The 18306-nt window shown below is 47.8% G+C and overlaps 1 protein-coding gene across 9 annotated transcripts in view; it reads left to right on the top strand.

Moving 5' to 3' along the window:
- TNFRSF14 (TNF receptor superfamily member 14) overlaps nucleotides 1-18306 on the top strand; it is a 102573-nt gene that overhangs the window by 68123 nt on the left and 16144 nt on the right. For 7 of the 9 annotated variants that reach the window (XM_088468188.1, XM_088468187.1, XM_088468183.1 and 4 more), the window contains 2 exons: nucleotides 4316-4452; nucleotides 17205-17599. In XM_088468188.1, the coding sequence (XP_088324314.1) occupies nucleotides 4316-4452; nucleotides 17205-17554 (487 nt within the window). In that variant the 3' untranslated portion in view covers nucleotides 17555-17599. Of the gene's footprint in view, nucleotides 1-4315; nucleotides 4453-17204; nucleotides 17600-18062; nucleotides 18201-18306 lie in introns of all 9 variants that reach the window. The other 2 variants (XR_015877772.1, XM_088468190.1) reach the window with 2 other exon arrangements.

The following is an 18306-nucleotide window of genomic DNA, read 5'->3' as shown; positions in this document are numbered from 1 at the left end:
AGTCATCAGACTAGCTAAATAAAAAACTACAAAAGCTAATGATGTCGAGAGCATAGCACTTAAAATTAAGGAATGATTGCCAACTTGCCTAATTCTACATAACAAAGGTACACAAACAGAATACCAAAAATCCGAATTAAAAATATGGGTATTGAAGAGTATTGTAGAATCTGGTATAGAAAAATTTAGAATGCAGAATCTTAAGGCATGATCCAAACCACATATAGCATAATTAACCATCTATAGCAACAAAGAAACCTAAGCACATTATAAGAGGTCCTATAATACGTGCAAGCAGGCTCTCCATATTGAACTTATAAAAAAGATGACAAGGTAAATTCTTCATTTGAACCAAATGGCACCATTCATTTAAGTTTATAGATCCACTGCCATTCACATTGTAGTAAACTCTTGTTACTATCTCCACCTCTACGTAGGGGTAGGAATAGGCAACTGAAATGAATGTAAAATCATAAATAATAAGTACATGTAAGACAAGGTGCTTAGCCACAGGTGAAATACTTGAGTCCACTTTGAGGGCAGCTTTTATTAATGGATGATCTATGCATCACAATTCTTTTTTTGACCATCTGTATAGTTTTACCCACATAGATATGTTTGCAGGGGCAAATGATCACATAAATTACATATTCAGTTCCACAGTTCATCCGATGATGTAGACGATAATTAATCCCTGTGACTGTGGCAAAAGTTATCACCTATTAGCATATGGCAACAATTAACATAGCCTGAACATTTAAACCCTACCTTTTTCAATTTGCAGGCACCAACTGTTTAAAACTGCAAAAAGGAGCATTTACATGTTCAGGCTGTAACATAATAAATGACTGGAAATGTTTAGACTGAGGCTTATTACACAGAGGGCCTAATTCAGACCCGCTCGCAAGCGGGTCGATGGTGCCCTAATGCGCATGCGCACGACGGAGGGAGCTCTGTCGTGCGCATGCGCGAGACTTGCATAGCGACAGCCAAGCTGTCGCTCCGGGTCTCGCACCAAAGGGGGCGTGCTGTCGATGGTGGCTGACAGCACGCCCTCTTTGGTGGGCGTGCCGGGGGCGTGGCTGCCAGACGGAGGCGTTCCCATGGGAACGCCTACCGTCTGGGTCCGCCCCACTGACATCACTAGTGATGTCAGTGGGTGTGATTTTGGCTCTGATAGAGCCAAAATCACTCCAGGGCTTGCGGCAGCGAGACCCTACCGCAGTGTCTCGTCGCAAGCCCGATGGTCGCGATGGTCTTGACCATCGCGACCATCATCATGGACGCTCACTATAGCTGTGGGTGGTAACCCACAGCTATGCGAGCGTCCAAGAGGCCGCTCCATTTTTAGGTAGGAGGGCACTGATTCAGAGCGAGCGCTCTGGTCAGAGTGTCCGGCTCTGAATCAGGCCCAGAGCACAGCAACACTAATGGCATTCTAATGAGCTCACAATGTAACTAATTTCATCTATGGGCACAGACATATTGATGATCATCAATCTGATTTTAATAGTGTCTAGCTGTGCTAGTAGTGTTAGAGTCAAATACGATTTATATGGAAATTCAATGGAGCCATTGCAATATATATGTGTCAGAAAGCCTGGATTAACCTGGATTGTATGACAAACCAAGGCTAGTACAAGCCTTGTATGGGGCCTAATTCAGAGATGGACGCATTAGCACAGCTACTGCGTCTTAGTACGCAGTGGCTGTGCTACAGTATGCACAAGCCGCAGGAGGTGTCTTATGTAATAAGACGCCCACTGCCGGCTTCTCTGATCTGATGCTGTGTCTGCAGGCGCAGCCATTGGATCAACTGCGTGACCATCCAACATCTGAGTAACCTTCAGGCCGTGTATTTCATGCTTCCGGGGCCAGTAAAGCTGCATCCAAGCACGCAGTCACTGGCTTCGGCATGCCCAGAAAACGGGGCTGTCACGACCCCATTTTCTCTGATGCTGGCTTTCGCCGCTCCTTCCCCACGGCCGCTGTCAATCATGCTGCGGCTTAGGGTGCACTGAGACTGTCGTCGCAGACACAGATCTGCACATTCGCAGTACAGATCCTGCACATGCGCTGGTCACAAAACATTGAAGTTGTATGCACACCATCAGCTTTGTGTACATCTCTGAATCAGGCCCACAGTTAATAATAGGATGGAATAAATTAGTTCAGCAATAAAAGATGTAATAGTAGAAGATACTGTAACATTCCTGAAAGTGTAACAGCAGCTCTCACACGGGATAATCCTCAGCTTTATAGGTTCAATAATTCTTGCAATTGATGTGAAACTGAACTTGAGTCCTGGATTTGGATTTAACACTTTGCAGCAGAAAGCTACAGATAGCAGTGCAGGATTTCGTGATGGGCAGATCCACACTACAATGGTTTCATCAGTATGTATTTCAAAAAATGTCACTTAATCAAGTCATCTAGTCCACTGTCTGTGCTCTATGGATCACTGTACTCGCATATGATTGAAGCCAGGTGAGATCTGCAGTATATGCAACCATACCTTGCTGTGTGGCGTTTCATCAGACCAATTTTTGCTTCTGCTTGTGTAACAAGTTGAAATTGGCTCTCAACTAATCTGCAGTTACTCGCCTAACACTTTGAATTAATGCAAAGCATATCATGGCCCAGTCACCGATATCCTATGTGATGATGTTTTCCCCTCATGTTGCATGCTGACATCACATTACAAATTAGCAACTTGAGCTGTTTTGTTCTCTGAAACATCTGCCAAACGTAGCATAATAATCAGCCGATGATCAAAGTAACTCTTCCAGCTATGTTATTGATTATAAGAAACCAGGACAGTCCATCATTATTATCATGACCTGTTTGTGTTGGGGTGATATACTGTATGTTGTATGCACTACACATTGCAACAAGCTACTGTATGTGGGAGCTCCAGCTTGCAATGTGCTTGGTGTCCCTCATTTACCAAGGTGATAATACATTTTACTCCACGACGAGTATGTTGCATGTGTGCTTACTCCAAAGAAAGTAACTTTGGTCAATTAAAAATCGGCATTAATCACAATACAGTGTTTTTACACTTTTTCTCATAATAACATTGCAGCCTCTGTTCTTTTTCTTTTAAATAATTCTATTTGCCAGATTGTAGGTGTAACTGGAAGTGTGTCATCTACACATCTGCATGTTACTGATATGAGAACAGACATGGGACCTGATTCAGACCCGCTCGCTAGGAAGCGTTCGCTCGTAGCCGGCCGATGTTTGCATTCTGCGCATGCGTACGCATCGCAGTGCACGTACTAATCCAAGCGATCGGGAATCGTACGCTCGCCGAGCATAGACAGCCCGGTTGAATGAATGACGAGAAGCCGTTTGTGGGTGGTGACAGGGGCTGGCCATTAAAAATGGGGGAGTGGAGGTGCGAACGCAGGCGTGCCTGAGCGTCTTAAAGCCGTTCCAGAGGCGGGCATATTTAAAATGCAGCGTCGTAGTACACGTCACCAAGTTGAATTTTACACTGAAGTGCTCGCAGTGCTTGCGGTAGGGTATAGTCAATCTCAAGCACTGCGTATGCATCCTATGGTACCATCACTTCCTGGAGATGACGTGCGCAAGTGTGTGTCTTAAGACAGGCTGGTGTGTGTCTGCATACACAAAGTGATCGCACGCCAAGACATAGTGGTCGTGCTTATGCCTTGCCGCGCGTTCACCTGCCTTGCTGGGTGTGTGCCTGATTTGCTTACGCTGGGTGCGAGCGTACGCATCTAGCAAGCGGGTCTGAATCGAGCACATAGTTCTATAACTATGCTCTCTCACTCTCTGGGGAAGATGTATCAAGTTTTGAAGGGAGATAAAGTGGAGAGAGTACCAACCAATCAGCTTGTAAATGACAGAAGCTGACTGGTTGGTAGTTTATTTCTCTTCACTTCATCTCTCTCCAGGGCTTGCTACATCTCCCCCTCTATCTCTAGACAAGGAGAGATAATGTGTGGGTGTGTGTGTAATAGACTTCTGCATGACTGGCACTCTTTACAGGATAATCCATTATTTCACATACATTTTAAAAAAACTTTATTTTTAAACTACTTACATGACCCTAGTACCTGAATGATTTACATAACGTCCAGCACATGCTGCACCGAGCAACAGACCTGTCTTCTTAGCCTGATTTGATCTGTGGTCTCTCAGCAATGGTCCCTAAACTGACACATTTTACAAATAAATTAGAAATAGTGTAATTGTCCTGATTAATATGGGTGTAATTCACGTTAACTGTATGTGGGAATGCTGATCTGAACTAATAAGATTACATGTAAATTCTTTTGTTCTGTAGGTGCCCTGCCCTAAGTGGTGAACATTTATCAGGAACACCAACATCAGATTCAACATGTAAAAGAAGTCGGTTTCCTTTATTATTGTCCGTTTTAATAGTACCAGCAGCAATATTAATTTTAATAGCCTGGATTAAAGGTAAGTCACCATTCATAACTGTTTCATTATTTGGATGTTTTAAGACAATCGGGATTATTGATAACAGAATGAGGATGCAATACATTTTGTTCTCGTATAAAGAAATCACAAAATAAATTAATCCTGGTTACTGTGTGTTTTGTGATACATTTCTTGGGGAATGATCTATTTCTGCAAAATCCCTGACCTCACTGACAAGACACATCACACATCATTGTACCTTTATACAGTTATACACATACAGGGTATTTAACATTTGTCTTCAGAAAAGGCATTTTCTTCATATGTACAGTAATGTAGGACACACCTCTCAGTGGTATTCATTATATATGATTACAGGTCATGATACAATGATGATACATAGTAACAAGTGTTGGGCTCAGGTGCAAAAATATACTTTCAAACCTACAGACACTTTTTATCTAGCGGAGATATGTATTCATACAATCTATACATCAAACCAAAAAGATGAACAGTTTGTTATAGGGATGGCCATCGATAATTACCAACCCTTCAATGGTTTTGCCATCGATGGCGGAGATCAAATGACCATCCCTACTTTGCTAGGAAAGAGGGACAAGGGAGATTTGGCATCACAAGAGTCTCTTGCCATCAGGGGACAGGATGTGTGTGTCACTTTTTTCTATCTATAGCAACCAGTAGGCATTATATTGTCATATAGCAGTTTGTAAAGCTGGTCACACATATGCTGATCCTTGGGCTTGGCCAGAGTAATGATTTTGATGGGATTATTATAACATTGTGGTCATTTTGGGGACACGCATGCTGAAATATTAGAGCATTTGCCCAATAACACTGGTGATATTGTAACCTGTAGCCAGCATAACAGTATAATAGCCCAACACTTGTATGCAGCCTCGGCTCCCTTAACAGTCTGTTTGTGAAAGTGTTTGTCAACCCCTAATTACATTTTATCTGAAATTATTTAAGTGCTGCAAATAACACACACAAAACAAAACTTTTTTTCATATACTTATTAACATTCACTGTTATTAATGGAAAACTATTCAAAAGTGCAAGGCAACAACCTGGAATAATCGGCTCTGGTAAAGGGATAGTTAGAGGCAGATGTTCCAGTCACTGAGATGACAATCAGGTGTGGTTTTGAGGGGACCTGTTTTATAGAATGTATGTTCAAGTTGTGAATGTACCTTAAAAATACCTTAAAAATAAAATCCTGTGGGTTTCACAGATACAGTGGAGCATTGAGTTGGAAATCAGTATTTCTACTTCAGGGTCCATAGGGTATCTAAAGGATACCTTGGGGTATAGGCGATGGCGGCAGACATCGGGCACCTCAGAGTTAAGTTTTCAGCCTCCCAGGATGCACTGGGGTCCCTTTGCTATACCCCGCCCCCGAGCCAAGGCATCTCAGTTTCGTAGGTGCCTGGCTCGGTGTTGGATCACCTTTGCAGAGGGGGGCTGTTCAAACAGCCCCTGAAGTTTGTTTTGCTGAGAGCAAATAGCATGGACAGGCCATTAGGCCGTCCTTGCTATTGCTCCTACACCCCGTTGGTGCTAGAACGCCGGTACTGATCCAGGGTTCCTAGCGTGATTCCGGGACATCAGCTAGTGAAGACTCTGGAATCCCAGGACTGTGGCCGGATTCAAGGGGGCTTCAGGTAAGCGGCAGGTTCCCGCGGAGGGGACCCGCCGATGGCACAGTCCATTTGTTCCCAGGTGGGGGGCTCCCTGGGAACGGCCTACGGTGGGGCCAGGCACTGAGTCCTGTGAACCACTGGACCACCAGGGACATCGGGCAGGATGTGCGGAAACGCTCCAGCGTCCGTGGGGTTAATTGCAGGCCAGGGGTGTGCACCTCCCTGTCTCACAGGCGGCGCCTCCCCTTAGCTTAAGCGCGCATTTCCACTGCGGTCTGGCTATGCTAAGCTGATCTCCTCCCCGGGCTACACTGCCTCTGAGGTCTCCGGCGGCCATTTTATGTCTGTGTCGCAGTTCTCTCTGGCTGTGTGTACCCGGTCCCCCTGCTTACCTCTCCCCCTTTCGGGGTCAGTGTATGCAGTACTATTGCCTACCAGACACTGAGGGCCTGATTCAGAGCCGGACGCTCTGACCAGAGCGGAAGAGGTGGGTCGCGCTTCCAAAAGAGATGGTGGGGTGGAACTAGTAAGTTTGGGGAAATAGGAAGGATCAGGTAGGTGCTGCAACGTATGCAAGAGTACCAAATCTTGCTAAGCATATACACTGAAAGGAGGGTAGGTATACGTGCGCTCCTGTGTATGGGAAAGGAGTGTAGTAGTGGGTGTAGGATGTGCGATGTGGGGGTCTGGGGGTGGGAGGGGGAAAGATAATGTCTAATGAAATGGCGGCGTCCCGCTCTGCTGCAGGGTGGAATTACCTACCGGTAGGTGTGGAGGGGTCCACGGTGGGTAGCAGTGATGGTAATTGTCCTGAATTCAAGCTCGGTGGTGTTCCTGGCCTCCGCGGTCCCGTGGGATGTACCTACCCTCCTTTCAGCTCTGACCAGAGCGCTCGCTCTGAATCAGGGCCCTCCTACCTAACATTGGAGCGGCCTCTTGGACACTCGCATAGCTGTGGGTTACCACCCACAGCTTATGCGAGCATCCATGATGATGGTCGCGATGGGCTTGACCATCGCGACCATCGGGCTTGCGACGGAGACCCTGCGGTAGGGTCTCGGTGACCGCAAGCCCTGGAGTGATTTTGGCTCTATCAGAGCCAAAATCACTCCCACTGACATCACTAGTGATGTCAGTGGGGCCGGACCCAGACGGTAGGCGTTCCCATGGGAATGCCTCCGTCTGGCAGCCACTCCCCCGGCATGCCCACCAAAGGGGGCGTGCTGTCACTCACCATCGACAGCACGCCCCCTTTGGTGCGAGACCCATAACGACGGCTACCCCGTCCTTATTTGGGTCTCGCTCATGCGCACGACGGAGGTCCCTCCGTCGTGTGCATGCGCACTAGGGCACCATCGACCCGCTTGCGAGCGCTCAGCGCTCGCGAGCGAGTCAGAATCAGGCCCTGAGTCTGCGTAGTTGATTGTAGTGCAAGCTATTCTGACTGTGTGATTTATGCTAGCGCTGTCTGTCTGTGTCGGTTATTTTCACAAACTGTCAGCACCAAACTGTCTCTGAGATACCCACTGAGTGTGGTCTGGTCATGTTATAATATCTCACATTTACAAAGCCATGTATTTGTGAGAATTGTCACATATGGTTGTGTGTTGCACTCTGCCATAGTTGGCAGTAGGTTCCTGCAGCTTACTGAGCATCAGATAGGACCTTTAATTTGCTTTACTACTATATATATATATATATATATATATATATATCTTATAATATACTGTATGTATATGCTACGTGGTCGCATTATACCCAGTGCCATACTGTGTGCTATTACCATGCGGTTATGTCTGCAGGTATGACGTACACCCTGCTGTTCCACTCTAGCAGTTATGAGTGGCAGGTAAGTGAGGAGACATTTATACAGCTGTCTTTCCCTCCCTGGGGCTTCATGCAGTGTTTCACAGAGGCTCCATGGGAGCTCCGTTAATCCTGTGTTATTATTTGGGTGGGGTCTCTCTCTCTACTTTTGTACAGAGACTGACTGCTACATCCATTCCATGTTGCATGGATATCCCTTAAGCCAACATGGGGCACGCTTTATGAGGTCTGCATATTGCGCCCTTTCGGCTACTCGATACTCTTCGCTTCGGCAATGAGTTTTCGCGTGTATGCCACGCTCGAAAGGCGATCTGTGTTCGCCTGTGTGATAATTTTTCGCCAAAAGCGAAACTTTTTCACCAAAAGCAAAACTTTTTCGCCTGAGCGATACTTTTTCGCCAATGCGAGGTTTCGTGGGCGCGAAACCTTTATATGTAAGGATATTCTGTGGAATTCCCTTTGTTAGTGATATCACAGGAATGTTAGCTGCAGACTATCCATTTCCTGTAGTTCATTACACGCCTGGTGAGGTACTGCAACCTTGCCTGTGTTCTCTCAAATGCTACGTATCGTAAAGTGCTACGTTGTTGGAATCCATATACTCCCTTACTGGGGGAGGGCTTCCAGACCAGCTATGACTAGCTGGGTAGCTAGAATAATGGAACAATGGGCAGATGCCTTGAAGTCTCTGACCATGGACTCTTCAGCTGAGCTGTTGGAGTTAGTGGTCAATCTCAGAGACTAAGCCATATAGGTTACTGAGGCAGCCTTAGATATAGGTCTCATCACTCCTAGGATTTCCTGAGCAGCAGGGGCGGTGCGCCGCTGCCTGTGGTTGCGCTCATGGAGAGCTGCTGCAGTCTTCAAGAAAGGGTTGAAATGCTTACCCCCTTTAATGGTGAGGTCCTCCTTGGACCTGGTCTGGATACAATTGTGGGCAGGATGGCTACAGCTAAGTTCGCTTGTCTACCTTCGACCACAGTTCTTTCAGGGTCTGGGACTTCGTCCTATCGGGTCCAGGGTAAGTCCAAAGCACAGTCCTTTATAAGTCCGTCAGAAGCCAGAAAGTCTACCAATCCAAGGAAACAGGCTTGGAGTACAAGACGCCCCGGCATCCAAATCTGATGATCAGCCATCAGCCTGACAGGACGGACCTGGTGAGAAACCAATTTATTCAGTTCACCCAGTGCTGGTATTAAACTACCACTGACACTTGGGTAAGAGAAGTGGTCTCTCACGGGTATGCCCTCTCCTTCCACAGAAGGCCTACAAAACTGTTTTTCACCAGAAGCCCTCAATCTGATCATGACAAGGCCCTGGAATCCCAGAAAGTTGTGCACTCTGTGCCCCTAGCTGGGGTTATAGTGCCTGTTCCGTCTCCTCTGAGGGGAATGGGGTATTACTACAAATTTCTTTTCTGGTTTAGAAACCCAATGGGACTTACCGGCCTATTCTCAACCTCAGACCCGTCCACAAGTCTTTGAGGGTTCCTCGGTTCAGGTTGGAGACCCTGCCTTCCATCATATTGACTATGGAACCTGGGGATTTTATGGTGTCATTGGACATTCAGGATGCCTACCTGCATATGCCACTTGCTCCAGCTCCCAGCGTTTCCTCAGGTTCGCTGTGGTCAAACAACGTTTCCAGTTTTAGGCACTGCCCTTTGGCCTTTCCACAGCACTGCGGGTGTTTTTCAAGGTCATGGCAGTTATGGCAGTCCACCTGTAGATGCAGGGGGTTCGTTTGTTAGGAATCAGTATGAAATACCGCTGGCCGCCTGGACGACAGATGAGCAGAGCCCGGCAGCGGAAGCCCGACAGCGCTGGAAATTCCGATCGTCGCTAAGGTAAGTATAAGGTAAGTATAAACTAACCTAAACCCCTAACCCTAACCCTTTCTTAGGAGTGCCTAACCCTAACCTCCCCCCAAGTGCCTAATCCCCCCTCTAAGTGCCTAACCCCCCCTTCCCCGCTGCCTAAACCTAAGTCCCTGGGGGGGGGTGCCTAACCCTCCCTCCCCCTAGCCTAACCCTCCCGGGGGGGTGCCTAACCCTAAGTCCCCCCCGGTGCCCTAAACCTAACCCTACCCCCCGCGGCTGTCCGCTCGCAGCGCCCGGCATCCCTTTCGATCGGGATGCCGGGCGACGGTCTCCTGGCGTCGGGGAAATGTCAGGTGTCTACATCTAGACGCCCGGCATTTCACCCTCGTCGGGATATGACAGTCGGGAAGCCGGCTGCTGGTATTAAGGCAGCCGGTTTCCCGATTGTATACCGTTTGTTACCCTATCTGGACGACCTCCTGCTGTCAGCAGGGGTCTCCGGAGGTACTTCAGCACCATCTGCAACTGACCATATCTGTGTTGCAGATTCACAGCTGGCTGATAAACTGGAAGAAGTCCTCCCTGCTTCCCTCACAGAGGATGCTCCATCTCGGACCCCTGCTGGACCCTCAACAACAGAGGTTCTTTGTGACAGAGGACAAGATCTCTGCTTTGCAAAAGGTACGCAGTTGCCTTCAGGGTCGCCGAGTGTCCATTCACTCGGCAATGAGGTAACTGGGTTCCTGTTGACGTTCGACATGGTGGAGTATGCCCAGTTCAGGTGAAATGGGTTGCCCCATCGGTTAAAGACACAGACAATAGTGCTTTCCCCGGAGGTACGTCTGTCTCTGGCAGGGTGGCTGCAGACGGCTCACATTTACAAGGGTTGCCCCTTTTGGATTATGGACTGGGTCCTTCTGACAATGGCAGTAACAGGTTCACACTTGTTTCAGGGTCGGTGGACACTGGCAGAATCTGCACTTCCAATCGACATATTGGAACTTTGAGCAGTATTCGGAGATTTTCAGCAGGCAAGTCTTGTTCTCCACGGTCAACCTGTGCAGGTACTGTCAGACTATGCCACTGCGGTTGATGACATAAACCGCCAAGGAGGTACCGGAAGTCAGGCGGCACTGTAGGAGGTGTTCCGCATTCTGGCTTTGGCGGAAGGCAATCACCCAGCCGGCAGTGTTCTTACCAGGAGTGCTCAACTGGGAAGCAGACTTCCTCAGCCGTCAAGACGTGCATCCAGGGGAATGGTCTCTTCATCCATGAGGTGTTTCCATTCCTAGTCCTTCCAGAGATAGACCTCATGGCCTCCCGACACAACATCAAGCTGCCTGTGTACGGGTCAAGAATTAGAGACGAGGAGGCTCTTCTGGTAGACGCTCTATTGGCCCGGTGGACCTTTCAGTTTGCATACCTCTTTCCTCCGTTCTTCCTGCTTCCTTGAGTGCTTTGAAAACTCAAGCTAGAAGGAGGCATGCTCCTGTTGATAGCTCTACTGTAGCCCAGACGTAATTGGTGCTCAGATATTCAGAGTCTCTCCATAGTCACTCCGATGCTGTTACCTCAACGTCTGCACCTGTTGTCTCAAGGTCCTTGCCATTACCCAGACCTGGATCGTCTGTCTTTGACGGCGTGGCTGTTGCTACAGCCCTCTTAAGGTCCTGGGGTTTTCTCCCGCCCTGTAGTTAACACCATGCTCAGAGCTCAGAAGCTTACTTTTGCAAAAATTTACCACAGAATGGGGCATTCTTTATTTGGATGGTGTCTCCCTAGAGGCTATGATCCTCAGGTGTTTAGGATATCCAGTGTTTTGGCTTTCCTACAGGCGGGCGTAGATCATGGTCTTCGCCTTACTTCCCTGAAGGTGCAGGTTTCTACCCTGTTAGTGTGGTTTCAGCGTAGGATTGCTACTCTTCCTGATGTCCGCACCTTTATGCAAGGTGTGCTTCGCACGGCCTCCCTTCGTTCCACCAGTGGCACCTTGGGTTTTAGGCTGTGGTCCTGTGGGCTCTCCAAGGACCGCCATTTGAACCACTGGGCTCAGTGGATTTTAAAATGGCTTACAGTTAAGACTGTGTTTCTTCTGGCCCTTGCTTCGGCCAGAAGGGTGTCAGATTTGGGGGCTCTCTCATGTCGCCCTCCCTTTCTGATTTTTCATAAGGACAGGGCGGTTCTTCAAACTCGCCCTGGGTTTCTACCTAGGGTAGTACCTAGTTTCCACATTATTGAGGAAACTATAGTGCCAGCCTTTAATTCCCCAGACCTTTCAGCTGGTGAGGCCTCACTGGATGTGGTACGTGCTCTAAGGATTTATGTAGACCGTACCAGTTCTCTTCGGGCGTCGGACTCTTTGTTTGTCCTCTATGGTTTCCATAGGAAGAGATGGCCTGCCAATAAGCAAACATTGGCAGGGTGGATTCGCATGGTGATTACTGAGGCTTACACTTATGAGGGCCTTCCTGTTCCCGCCTTTCTTTACTGCTCATTCTAATTGGTCTGTGGGTCCTTCGTCGGCATCTCGCCGTGGCGTCTCAGCTGTTCAGCTATGCAAGGCGGCCACGTGGTTTTCTGTTCATACCTTTGTGAGGTATCATGCATTTGGTACCTTCGCCTCTCAGAATGCTTCCTTCGGGCGGCGGATTCTCCTCTCTGCACAGGAGCGTCCCCACCCTTAAAGGATACTGCTTTGGGACATCCCCAAGGTATCTTGTGGATACCCTATGGACCCTGAAGTAGAAAATATGGTAAGAACTTACCCTTGTTATCTCTATATCTACGAAGTCCATAGGATTCCACAGGAATCCCACCCTGTCGCACCTGTGCTGCAGATGGGCTCTGTTCTGGTCACCAGTTTTCCGTCTCCTTTTGGTGAGAATGTGATTCTTGTGTGTTCCAGACTTTTCTTCTCTCTTTCTTCTCCTCCAGCCTATGGCTTGTTACGTAACTGAGATGCCTTGGCTCGGGGCGGGGTATAGGAGAGGGACCCCAGTGCATCCTAGGAGGCTGAAAACTTAACTCTGAGGTGCCCGATGTCTGCCGCCATCGCCGATACCCCAAGGTATCCTGTTGAACCCTATGGACTTCGTAGAAATAGAGATAACAAGGATAAGTTCTTACCATATCTCATATTATTCAGTCACTGCCCCTTGAATTGTAATATATTTCATTATAGAGAAATGGTATGAATAACTATTCTTATCCTGACTGATGATAAAGCTACTGATCCATGGTGTATAGCTAGCTCTTCATTCCTTTTGAGTATAGCATATTCTAGACATATAGGTAAAGCTGCAGTTACAGGGGCAGGACACGCCCCCACACATGTGACATCATAGAAGGGGGCTGGGCCATTGGCAGGAGAAAGTGTAGAGCTGCCCAGAGCTCTACTCTGCAGGGTGCATGCCCGGAGTGTCCTATGGACGCTCCAAGCAGCACTGCAGAAATGCTGCTTGGAACACAGGGTTCTGTTCCATGCACCCTGCTAGCAAGATGCATGGGCTATGGGCCAGGCCCTACCCTTGGCTACTGCACCACTCGAACACCTCTCCCTACCGCCCTGCATGGGCTGCTCACTACTACTGGTCATCAGGGCTGAAAGATTCAAGCCGTCCCTTGCTTATGAGTCCACAAAATGCAAACTACTGAACATAACTAGTATGCATGGGATGACACAAAGCACAAGCCATTGATCATTACCATCTTTCATATTTGCTAAAGATACCCAGATGATCCATGATGAAATCTAATGGTAGAATGCTCTGTGGATTAATTGCAACAAAATTTTATTTTGTGGCATAAATGAGAATTTATTGCTGGAAAAAAGAACACTGCATTATATCAAAAGAACCTCATCTCATCCAAGATGATAGTTCATGGCTCCATTGCAGCATCAGGTCTTGGACAATTTATGAATTATTAATAGTAAAATATGATTAATCATATTAATAATTGTTGGGAGAATGGTAAATAGAATAGTAAATTGTACAAACTAATTCTAAACGAGAATGTCCATGTATTGGTGAAGTTTAAAGGACTCAGGGCCTGATTCAGAGCCGGACGCTCTGACCAGAGCGCTCGCTCTGAATCAGGGCCCTCCTACCTAAACTTGGAGCGGCCTCCTGGCCGCCCGCATAGCTGTGGGTGACCACCCACAGCATATGCGAGCGGCCAAAAAGATGGTCGCGATGGTCAAGACCATCGCGACCATCGGGCTTGCGACGAGACCCTGCGGTAGGGTCTCGGTGACCGCAAGCCCTGGAGTGATTTTGGCTCTATCAGAGCCAAAATCACTCCCACTGACATCACTAGTGATATCAGTGGGGCCGGACCCAGACGGTAGGCGTTCCCATGGGAACGTCTCCGTCCGGCAGCCACGCCCCCGGCACTCCCACCAAAGGGGGAGTGCTGTCAATCAACATCGACAGCACGCCCCTTTGGTGCGAGACCCATAACGACGGCTACCCCGTCATTACTCGGGTCTCGCGCATGCGCATGACGGAGCTCCCTCCGTCGTGCGCATGCGCACTAGGGCACCATCGACCTGCTTGCGAGCGCTCAGCGCTCGCGAGCGGGTCTGAATCAGGCCCTCAGTTCACCAGTGAAAAAGCAAAAGAGTTCTATAATGGCATTATTGTTAAATAATATTAATCTCTGCCACATGATACGCTGCCCTGCAAAGCCTTCACCAGCAAAGAAGCAGATTGGGGTAACTGCCTGACAACGGGCTGCTCGCATTTACCATTAGCTTGCTGTGGGTGTTTAGACAAATTGCGGCCTATACAGAAGTAAGTGTACACATAGATCCAGCATTTTCAGGCAGATCTTTTGCACTCAGGTTAGAACTGCAGTAAGTCCGTGCTGATAATGATTACTGCTGTTCTCACAAGGGGATTTGTAGGGGCAGAATACAGTTGGAAATGCGTGGTTATTTTGAATCACGTAGTGACGCCATGGACACGGCCACTTTGCATGCGACTCTGAATCAAGCCCATAATAATTAACCACATTACATTGACCATCTTCAAGTTAGTATACATAGTGGAACTGCAAGAATGTCTACCACGATGAGTGAGTTGCTTACAAGCAAATAAGATTTGTCTCATACAATATGAAGTCTTCTATATTAGCACTTTAAGTGAGACAAGTGACAAGCAGGAATTGGGTTATGACAGACTCCAGAGAAAGAACTTTTGATACATTCACCCTGACAGAATAAAACCCAAAAATGTCTTATTTGCCTGGACTCCTTGCCAAAGGAGCATGCTTTTACTCGCCATGTTCTGGATTTTGTGGCTGATTCACCTGCTACAGATGTGTCCTCATACATCTAGCCTCAATGCGCCACGCAGCGCGAGTTGACTGGTGTGAGTGAGCCGCCAGGTCCCATACAACACTGCTAGCGTCGGGACGGCTTTTTTTGCAGAGAATGCAATGTGACTATGACACACCAGCAGACTGTGCTGATTAGTTTGATATGCAACACTTGTATATCTGTGTGCACCTGAGTCTATAGATGAAGCACAATGGAATATGGATTGAAAAAAGCTGCAGCCGCTACATTGTAGCACTTCATATGCAGATTCGGAGACTCAGTCGCACACGGATATACAAGTGTCACATATCAAATTAATCAACACAGTCTACTGGTGCGTCCTAGTTGCTTCGCATTGCGGCTTAGATGCATTCTTGACAAAAAAGATGCAAAAAAGGCGTCTTCTGCTAGCAGAGTCTCACAGGACCTGGCGTGCCGAGAGGGCCTTTTTGGCATGACTACAGCAAAGATGTGTAAGGACACATCTTTGCTGCCTATTATGAGTCTGGATTACCCTTCTGAACATGCATTTTCAACAGAGATGATTCTCTCGAAGACAGGTGACCGGCTTAGCATGATTCTGATGAGCTGTAATGGACAGGGAGAAGATAAATAACCACAAATTTGGGAATTGAGGGCCTGATTCAGAGCCGGACGCTCTGACCAGAGCGCTCGCTCTGAATCAGGGCCCTCCTACCTAAAAATGGAGCGGCCTCTTGGACAGCTTGGCTGTCGCTATGCGGGTCTCGCGCATGCGGGTCTCTCGACGGAGCTTCCTCCGTCGTGCGCATGCGCATTAGGGCACCATCGACCCGCTTGCGAGCGTCCTACGCTCGCGAGCGGGTCTGAATTAGGCCCTGAGTTAATTGATCTCTGGAATATTGCTGGAGCATTGCTTAAACCAGCGGTTACGAAAGTGTGCGCTGGTGCCGCAGCGCTAATGCAGGGGTGCTGTGGGTGGATGGTCCGTCTGCAGGTTAGATGGTCAGACCGTGCGCTGCCTCTGTAAGCAGCCGCAGCCATTTACACAGTAAAGCCAGCCCCATACTGTGCTGCTGACACTCACTGATTGTGAGAGCCCTGCGGCCCCGCCCCCTCCTCCACTTGTTTTCTACACCTCTCAGTGTGACGGGACTCCTGTGATATCTCCAGATAATGTTAGTGACAGTCTGTGGAACAATGGAGCTCATACAGACCTGCTCGCAAGATGCGGTCACTCGCTGGTGAAAAGGGGCCGTATTTTCTAATTTCTCAGTCGCACCTCGTGGCGTAAGGACGCCCTCTATGTCTTAGCGAGCTACGTCACTGAGCATTTAGTAGTGTATAAAGACACCACCTTTCCCCTCGCAACACACGTCATCTCCTGGAATTGTTTGATTAATCAGTAACATCGAGAGCCATCGGAGCTGCTCGCAGGCCTTGAGGTTGCCTTTCCCCGCCGCAAGCACTGCGATCAGTGCTGGCTGAAATACATGCAGGTGACATGTACAATGACGCTACTTTGCTAATTATGCACGCCCATTATATGGCGTTTTGTCGGCCTGACACGCCTGCGTCCGCAACACCACTCCCCCATTTACAAGCACCTTCCCCTGTTACCACCCACAAACTGCACTATCTGTCACTCAAACTAATGGGCAGTCTGTGTGCTACAAGCTCACAATTCCCTATCGCTGAGACGTGCTTGCGCACGCGCACTGCGAATTATACGCATGCGCACTAAGCCACAATAGCCCGGCAGCGAGCAATCGCGCCTTAGCGAGCAGGTCTGAATCAGTCCACTGTCCGAAGCCCTGAGGTAGTGCAGTTGTTAATATATGTGTCCGCCCAGTTTTCCAGGAGTGGCCAGCCCAGGATCTGACTGTGTGCAGCTTTGCAATTGTTATCCTTGCTTAATCAGGCCCATAGTGTGTACACACTGTGCAATCTTTCAAACAACCGAACAATATATTGTTTGCTTTGGAAACACCTGACATGGGCTGTACTTTCTAGAGGGTATAAAAAGCCGACACCATTTTAACTCTTTGCAGTTCTGCTTTGTGACCATTGAGGCTTGGTGTATATCTGCTGAACGTTGTACATTGCTTTACTGCTCTACTTTGTTTTGTTTGGCTTAACAAAGTGTTTCTCTACTTGCTTATAATGGATCATTATCGATATGAAGTTAGGGCATCATACACTGACGGTATGGTGTTAGCTGACAGGGAGAGGGACCAGAATAGGAGAAGAGTCATAAGTCCTGCTGGACAAAGGAGTGGCTGCTGCAGAGGGACTCTATCTCACATGCCACTGCTCGTGGAGATTCGGGAGAACAATCCAGATGATTTCCGAAATTTCCTGCGCATGGATGACGACACCTTCCAGGAGTTACTGCATCTGGTGACTCCCTACATCTGGAGGCAGAATACCAAGTTGCGGAGGGCCATCTCTTCTGAGGAGAGGCTGGTGGCTACCCTCAGATTCCTGGCTGGCTCCCTCATCTCCCCTCAAGCTTTGGGGCTCATCATCACATAGACCTGCAAAGCCATCATTTCTGTTCTTAAACAGCAGGACTTAAAGGTAAGAAAAACTCCAGCTTGTTATTTCTTGTGAAAGAAACAGTTTTTTGTTAAAACTAATATAAAATTTGCACCATATTTAAATCATGGCAACATATATTAACAAATAATTATATATTAGCAAAGGTTGTTTTATATAATTTTTATAACTTTTTTTTTTTTAAGTGCAACCTAGCAGGAACAGTATAATATAAATTTAAATATAAAGGTTTTTTGTAAATAACATATTCCAACATGTGGGACACATATTAAAGAATCAAAACCTTTTATCAACAATTTTTATCAAACGCTAAAATTTTGAAACTTGCTCGAAGTGTGCCAGTATACAATGGTATGGTATATCAGCACTTCAAGCACTGAGCCGCCCGCCAGGAACATCTGGAGAGGTATATGGAGAAGGTGCCGCTGCTGCCTTCTCCATATGACGGCCGGGTGCCTGCCTGTAACCATGATTTTGTTACCAGGTATCGGCTGGCGGCTCCCTCCCTGCAGCCAGACGCCGGAGCTCACTCCTGTGCTCCACCTTCCAGCAACCACAGTGGGTGTTGGGAGAGACATCATGATGTCTATGCCACAGTGCAGAGTGATGAGCGGGAATTCAGGTAAGTACTCTTTGTGTTTGTGTGTCATTATGTGTAAGGAGTACTACTACTATTGTGGACAATGTATAGTGGGCACTGCTACAAGGGCACTACTATTGTGGGCAGT

This window comes from Taudactylus pleione, unplaced genomic scaffold, assembly GCF_031769625.1.
Source record: "Taudactylus pleione unplaced genomic scaffold, aTauple2 ptg000082l, whole genome shotgun sequence".
Classification (NCBI taxonomy): Eukaryota; Metazoa; Chordata; class Amphibia; order Anura; family Myobatrachidae; genus Taudactylus; species Taudactylus pleione.
The sequence above is the reverse complement of the archived record's forward strand: the minus strand, read 5'-3'. Positions and strand labels throughout refer to the sequence as shown.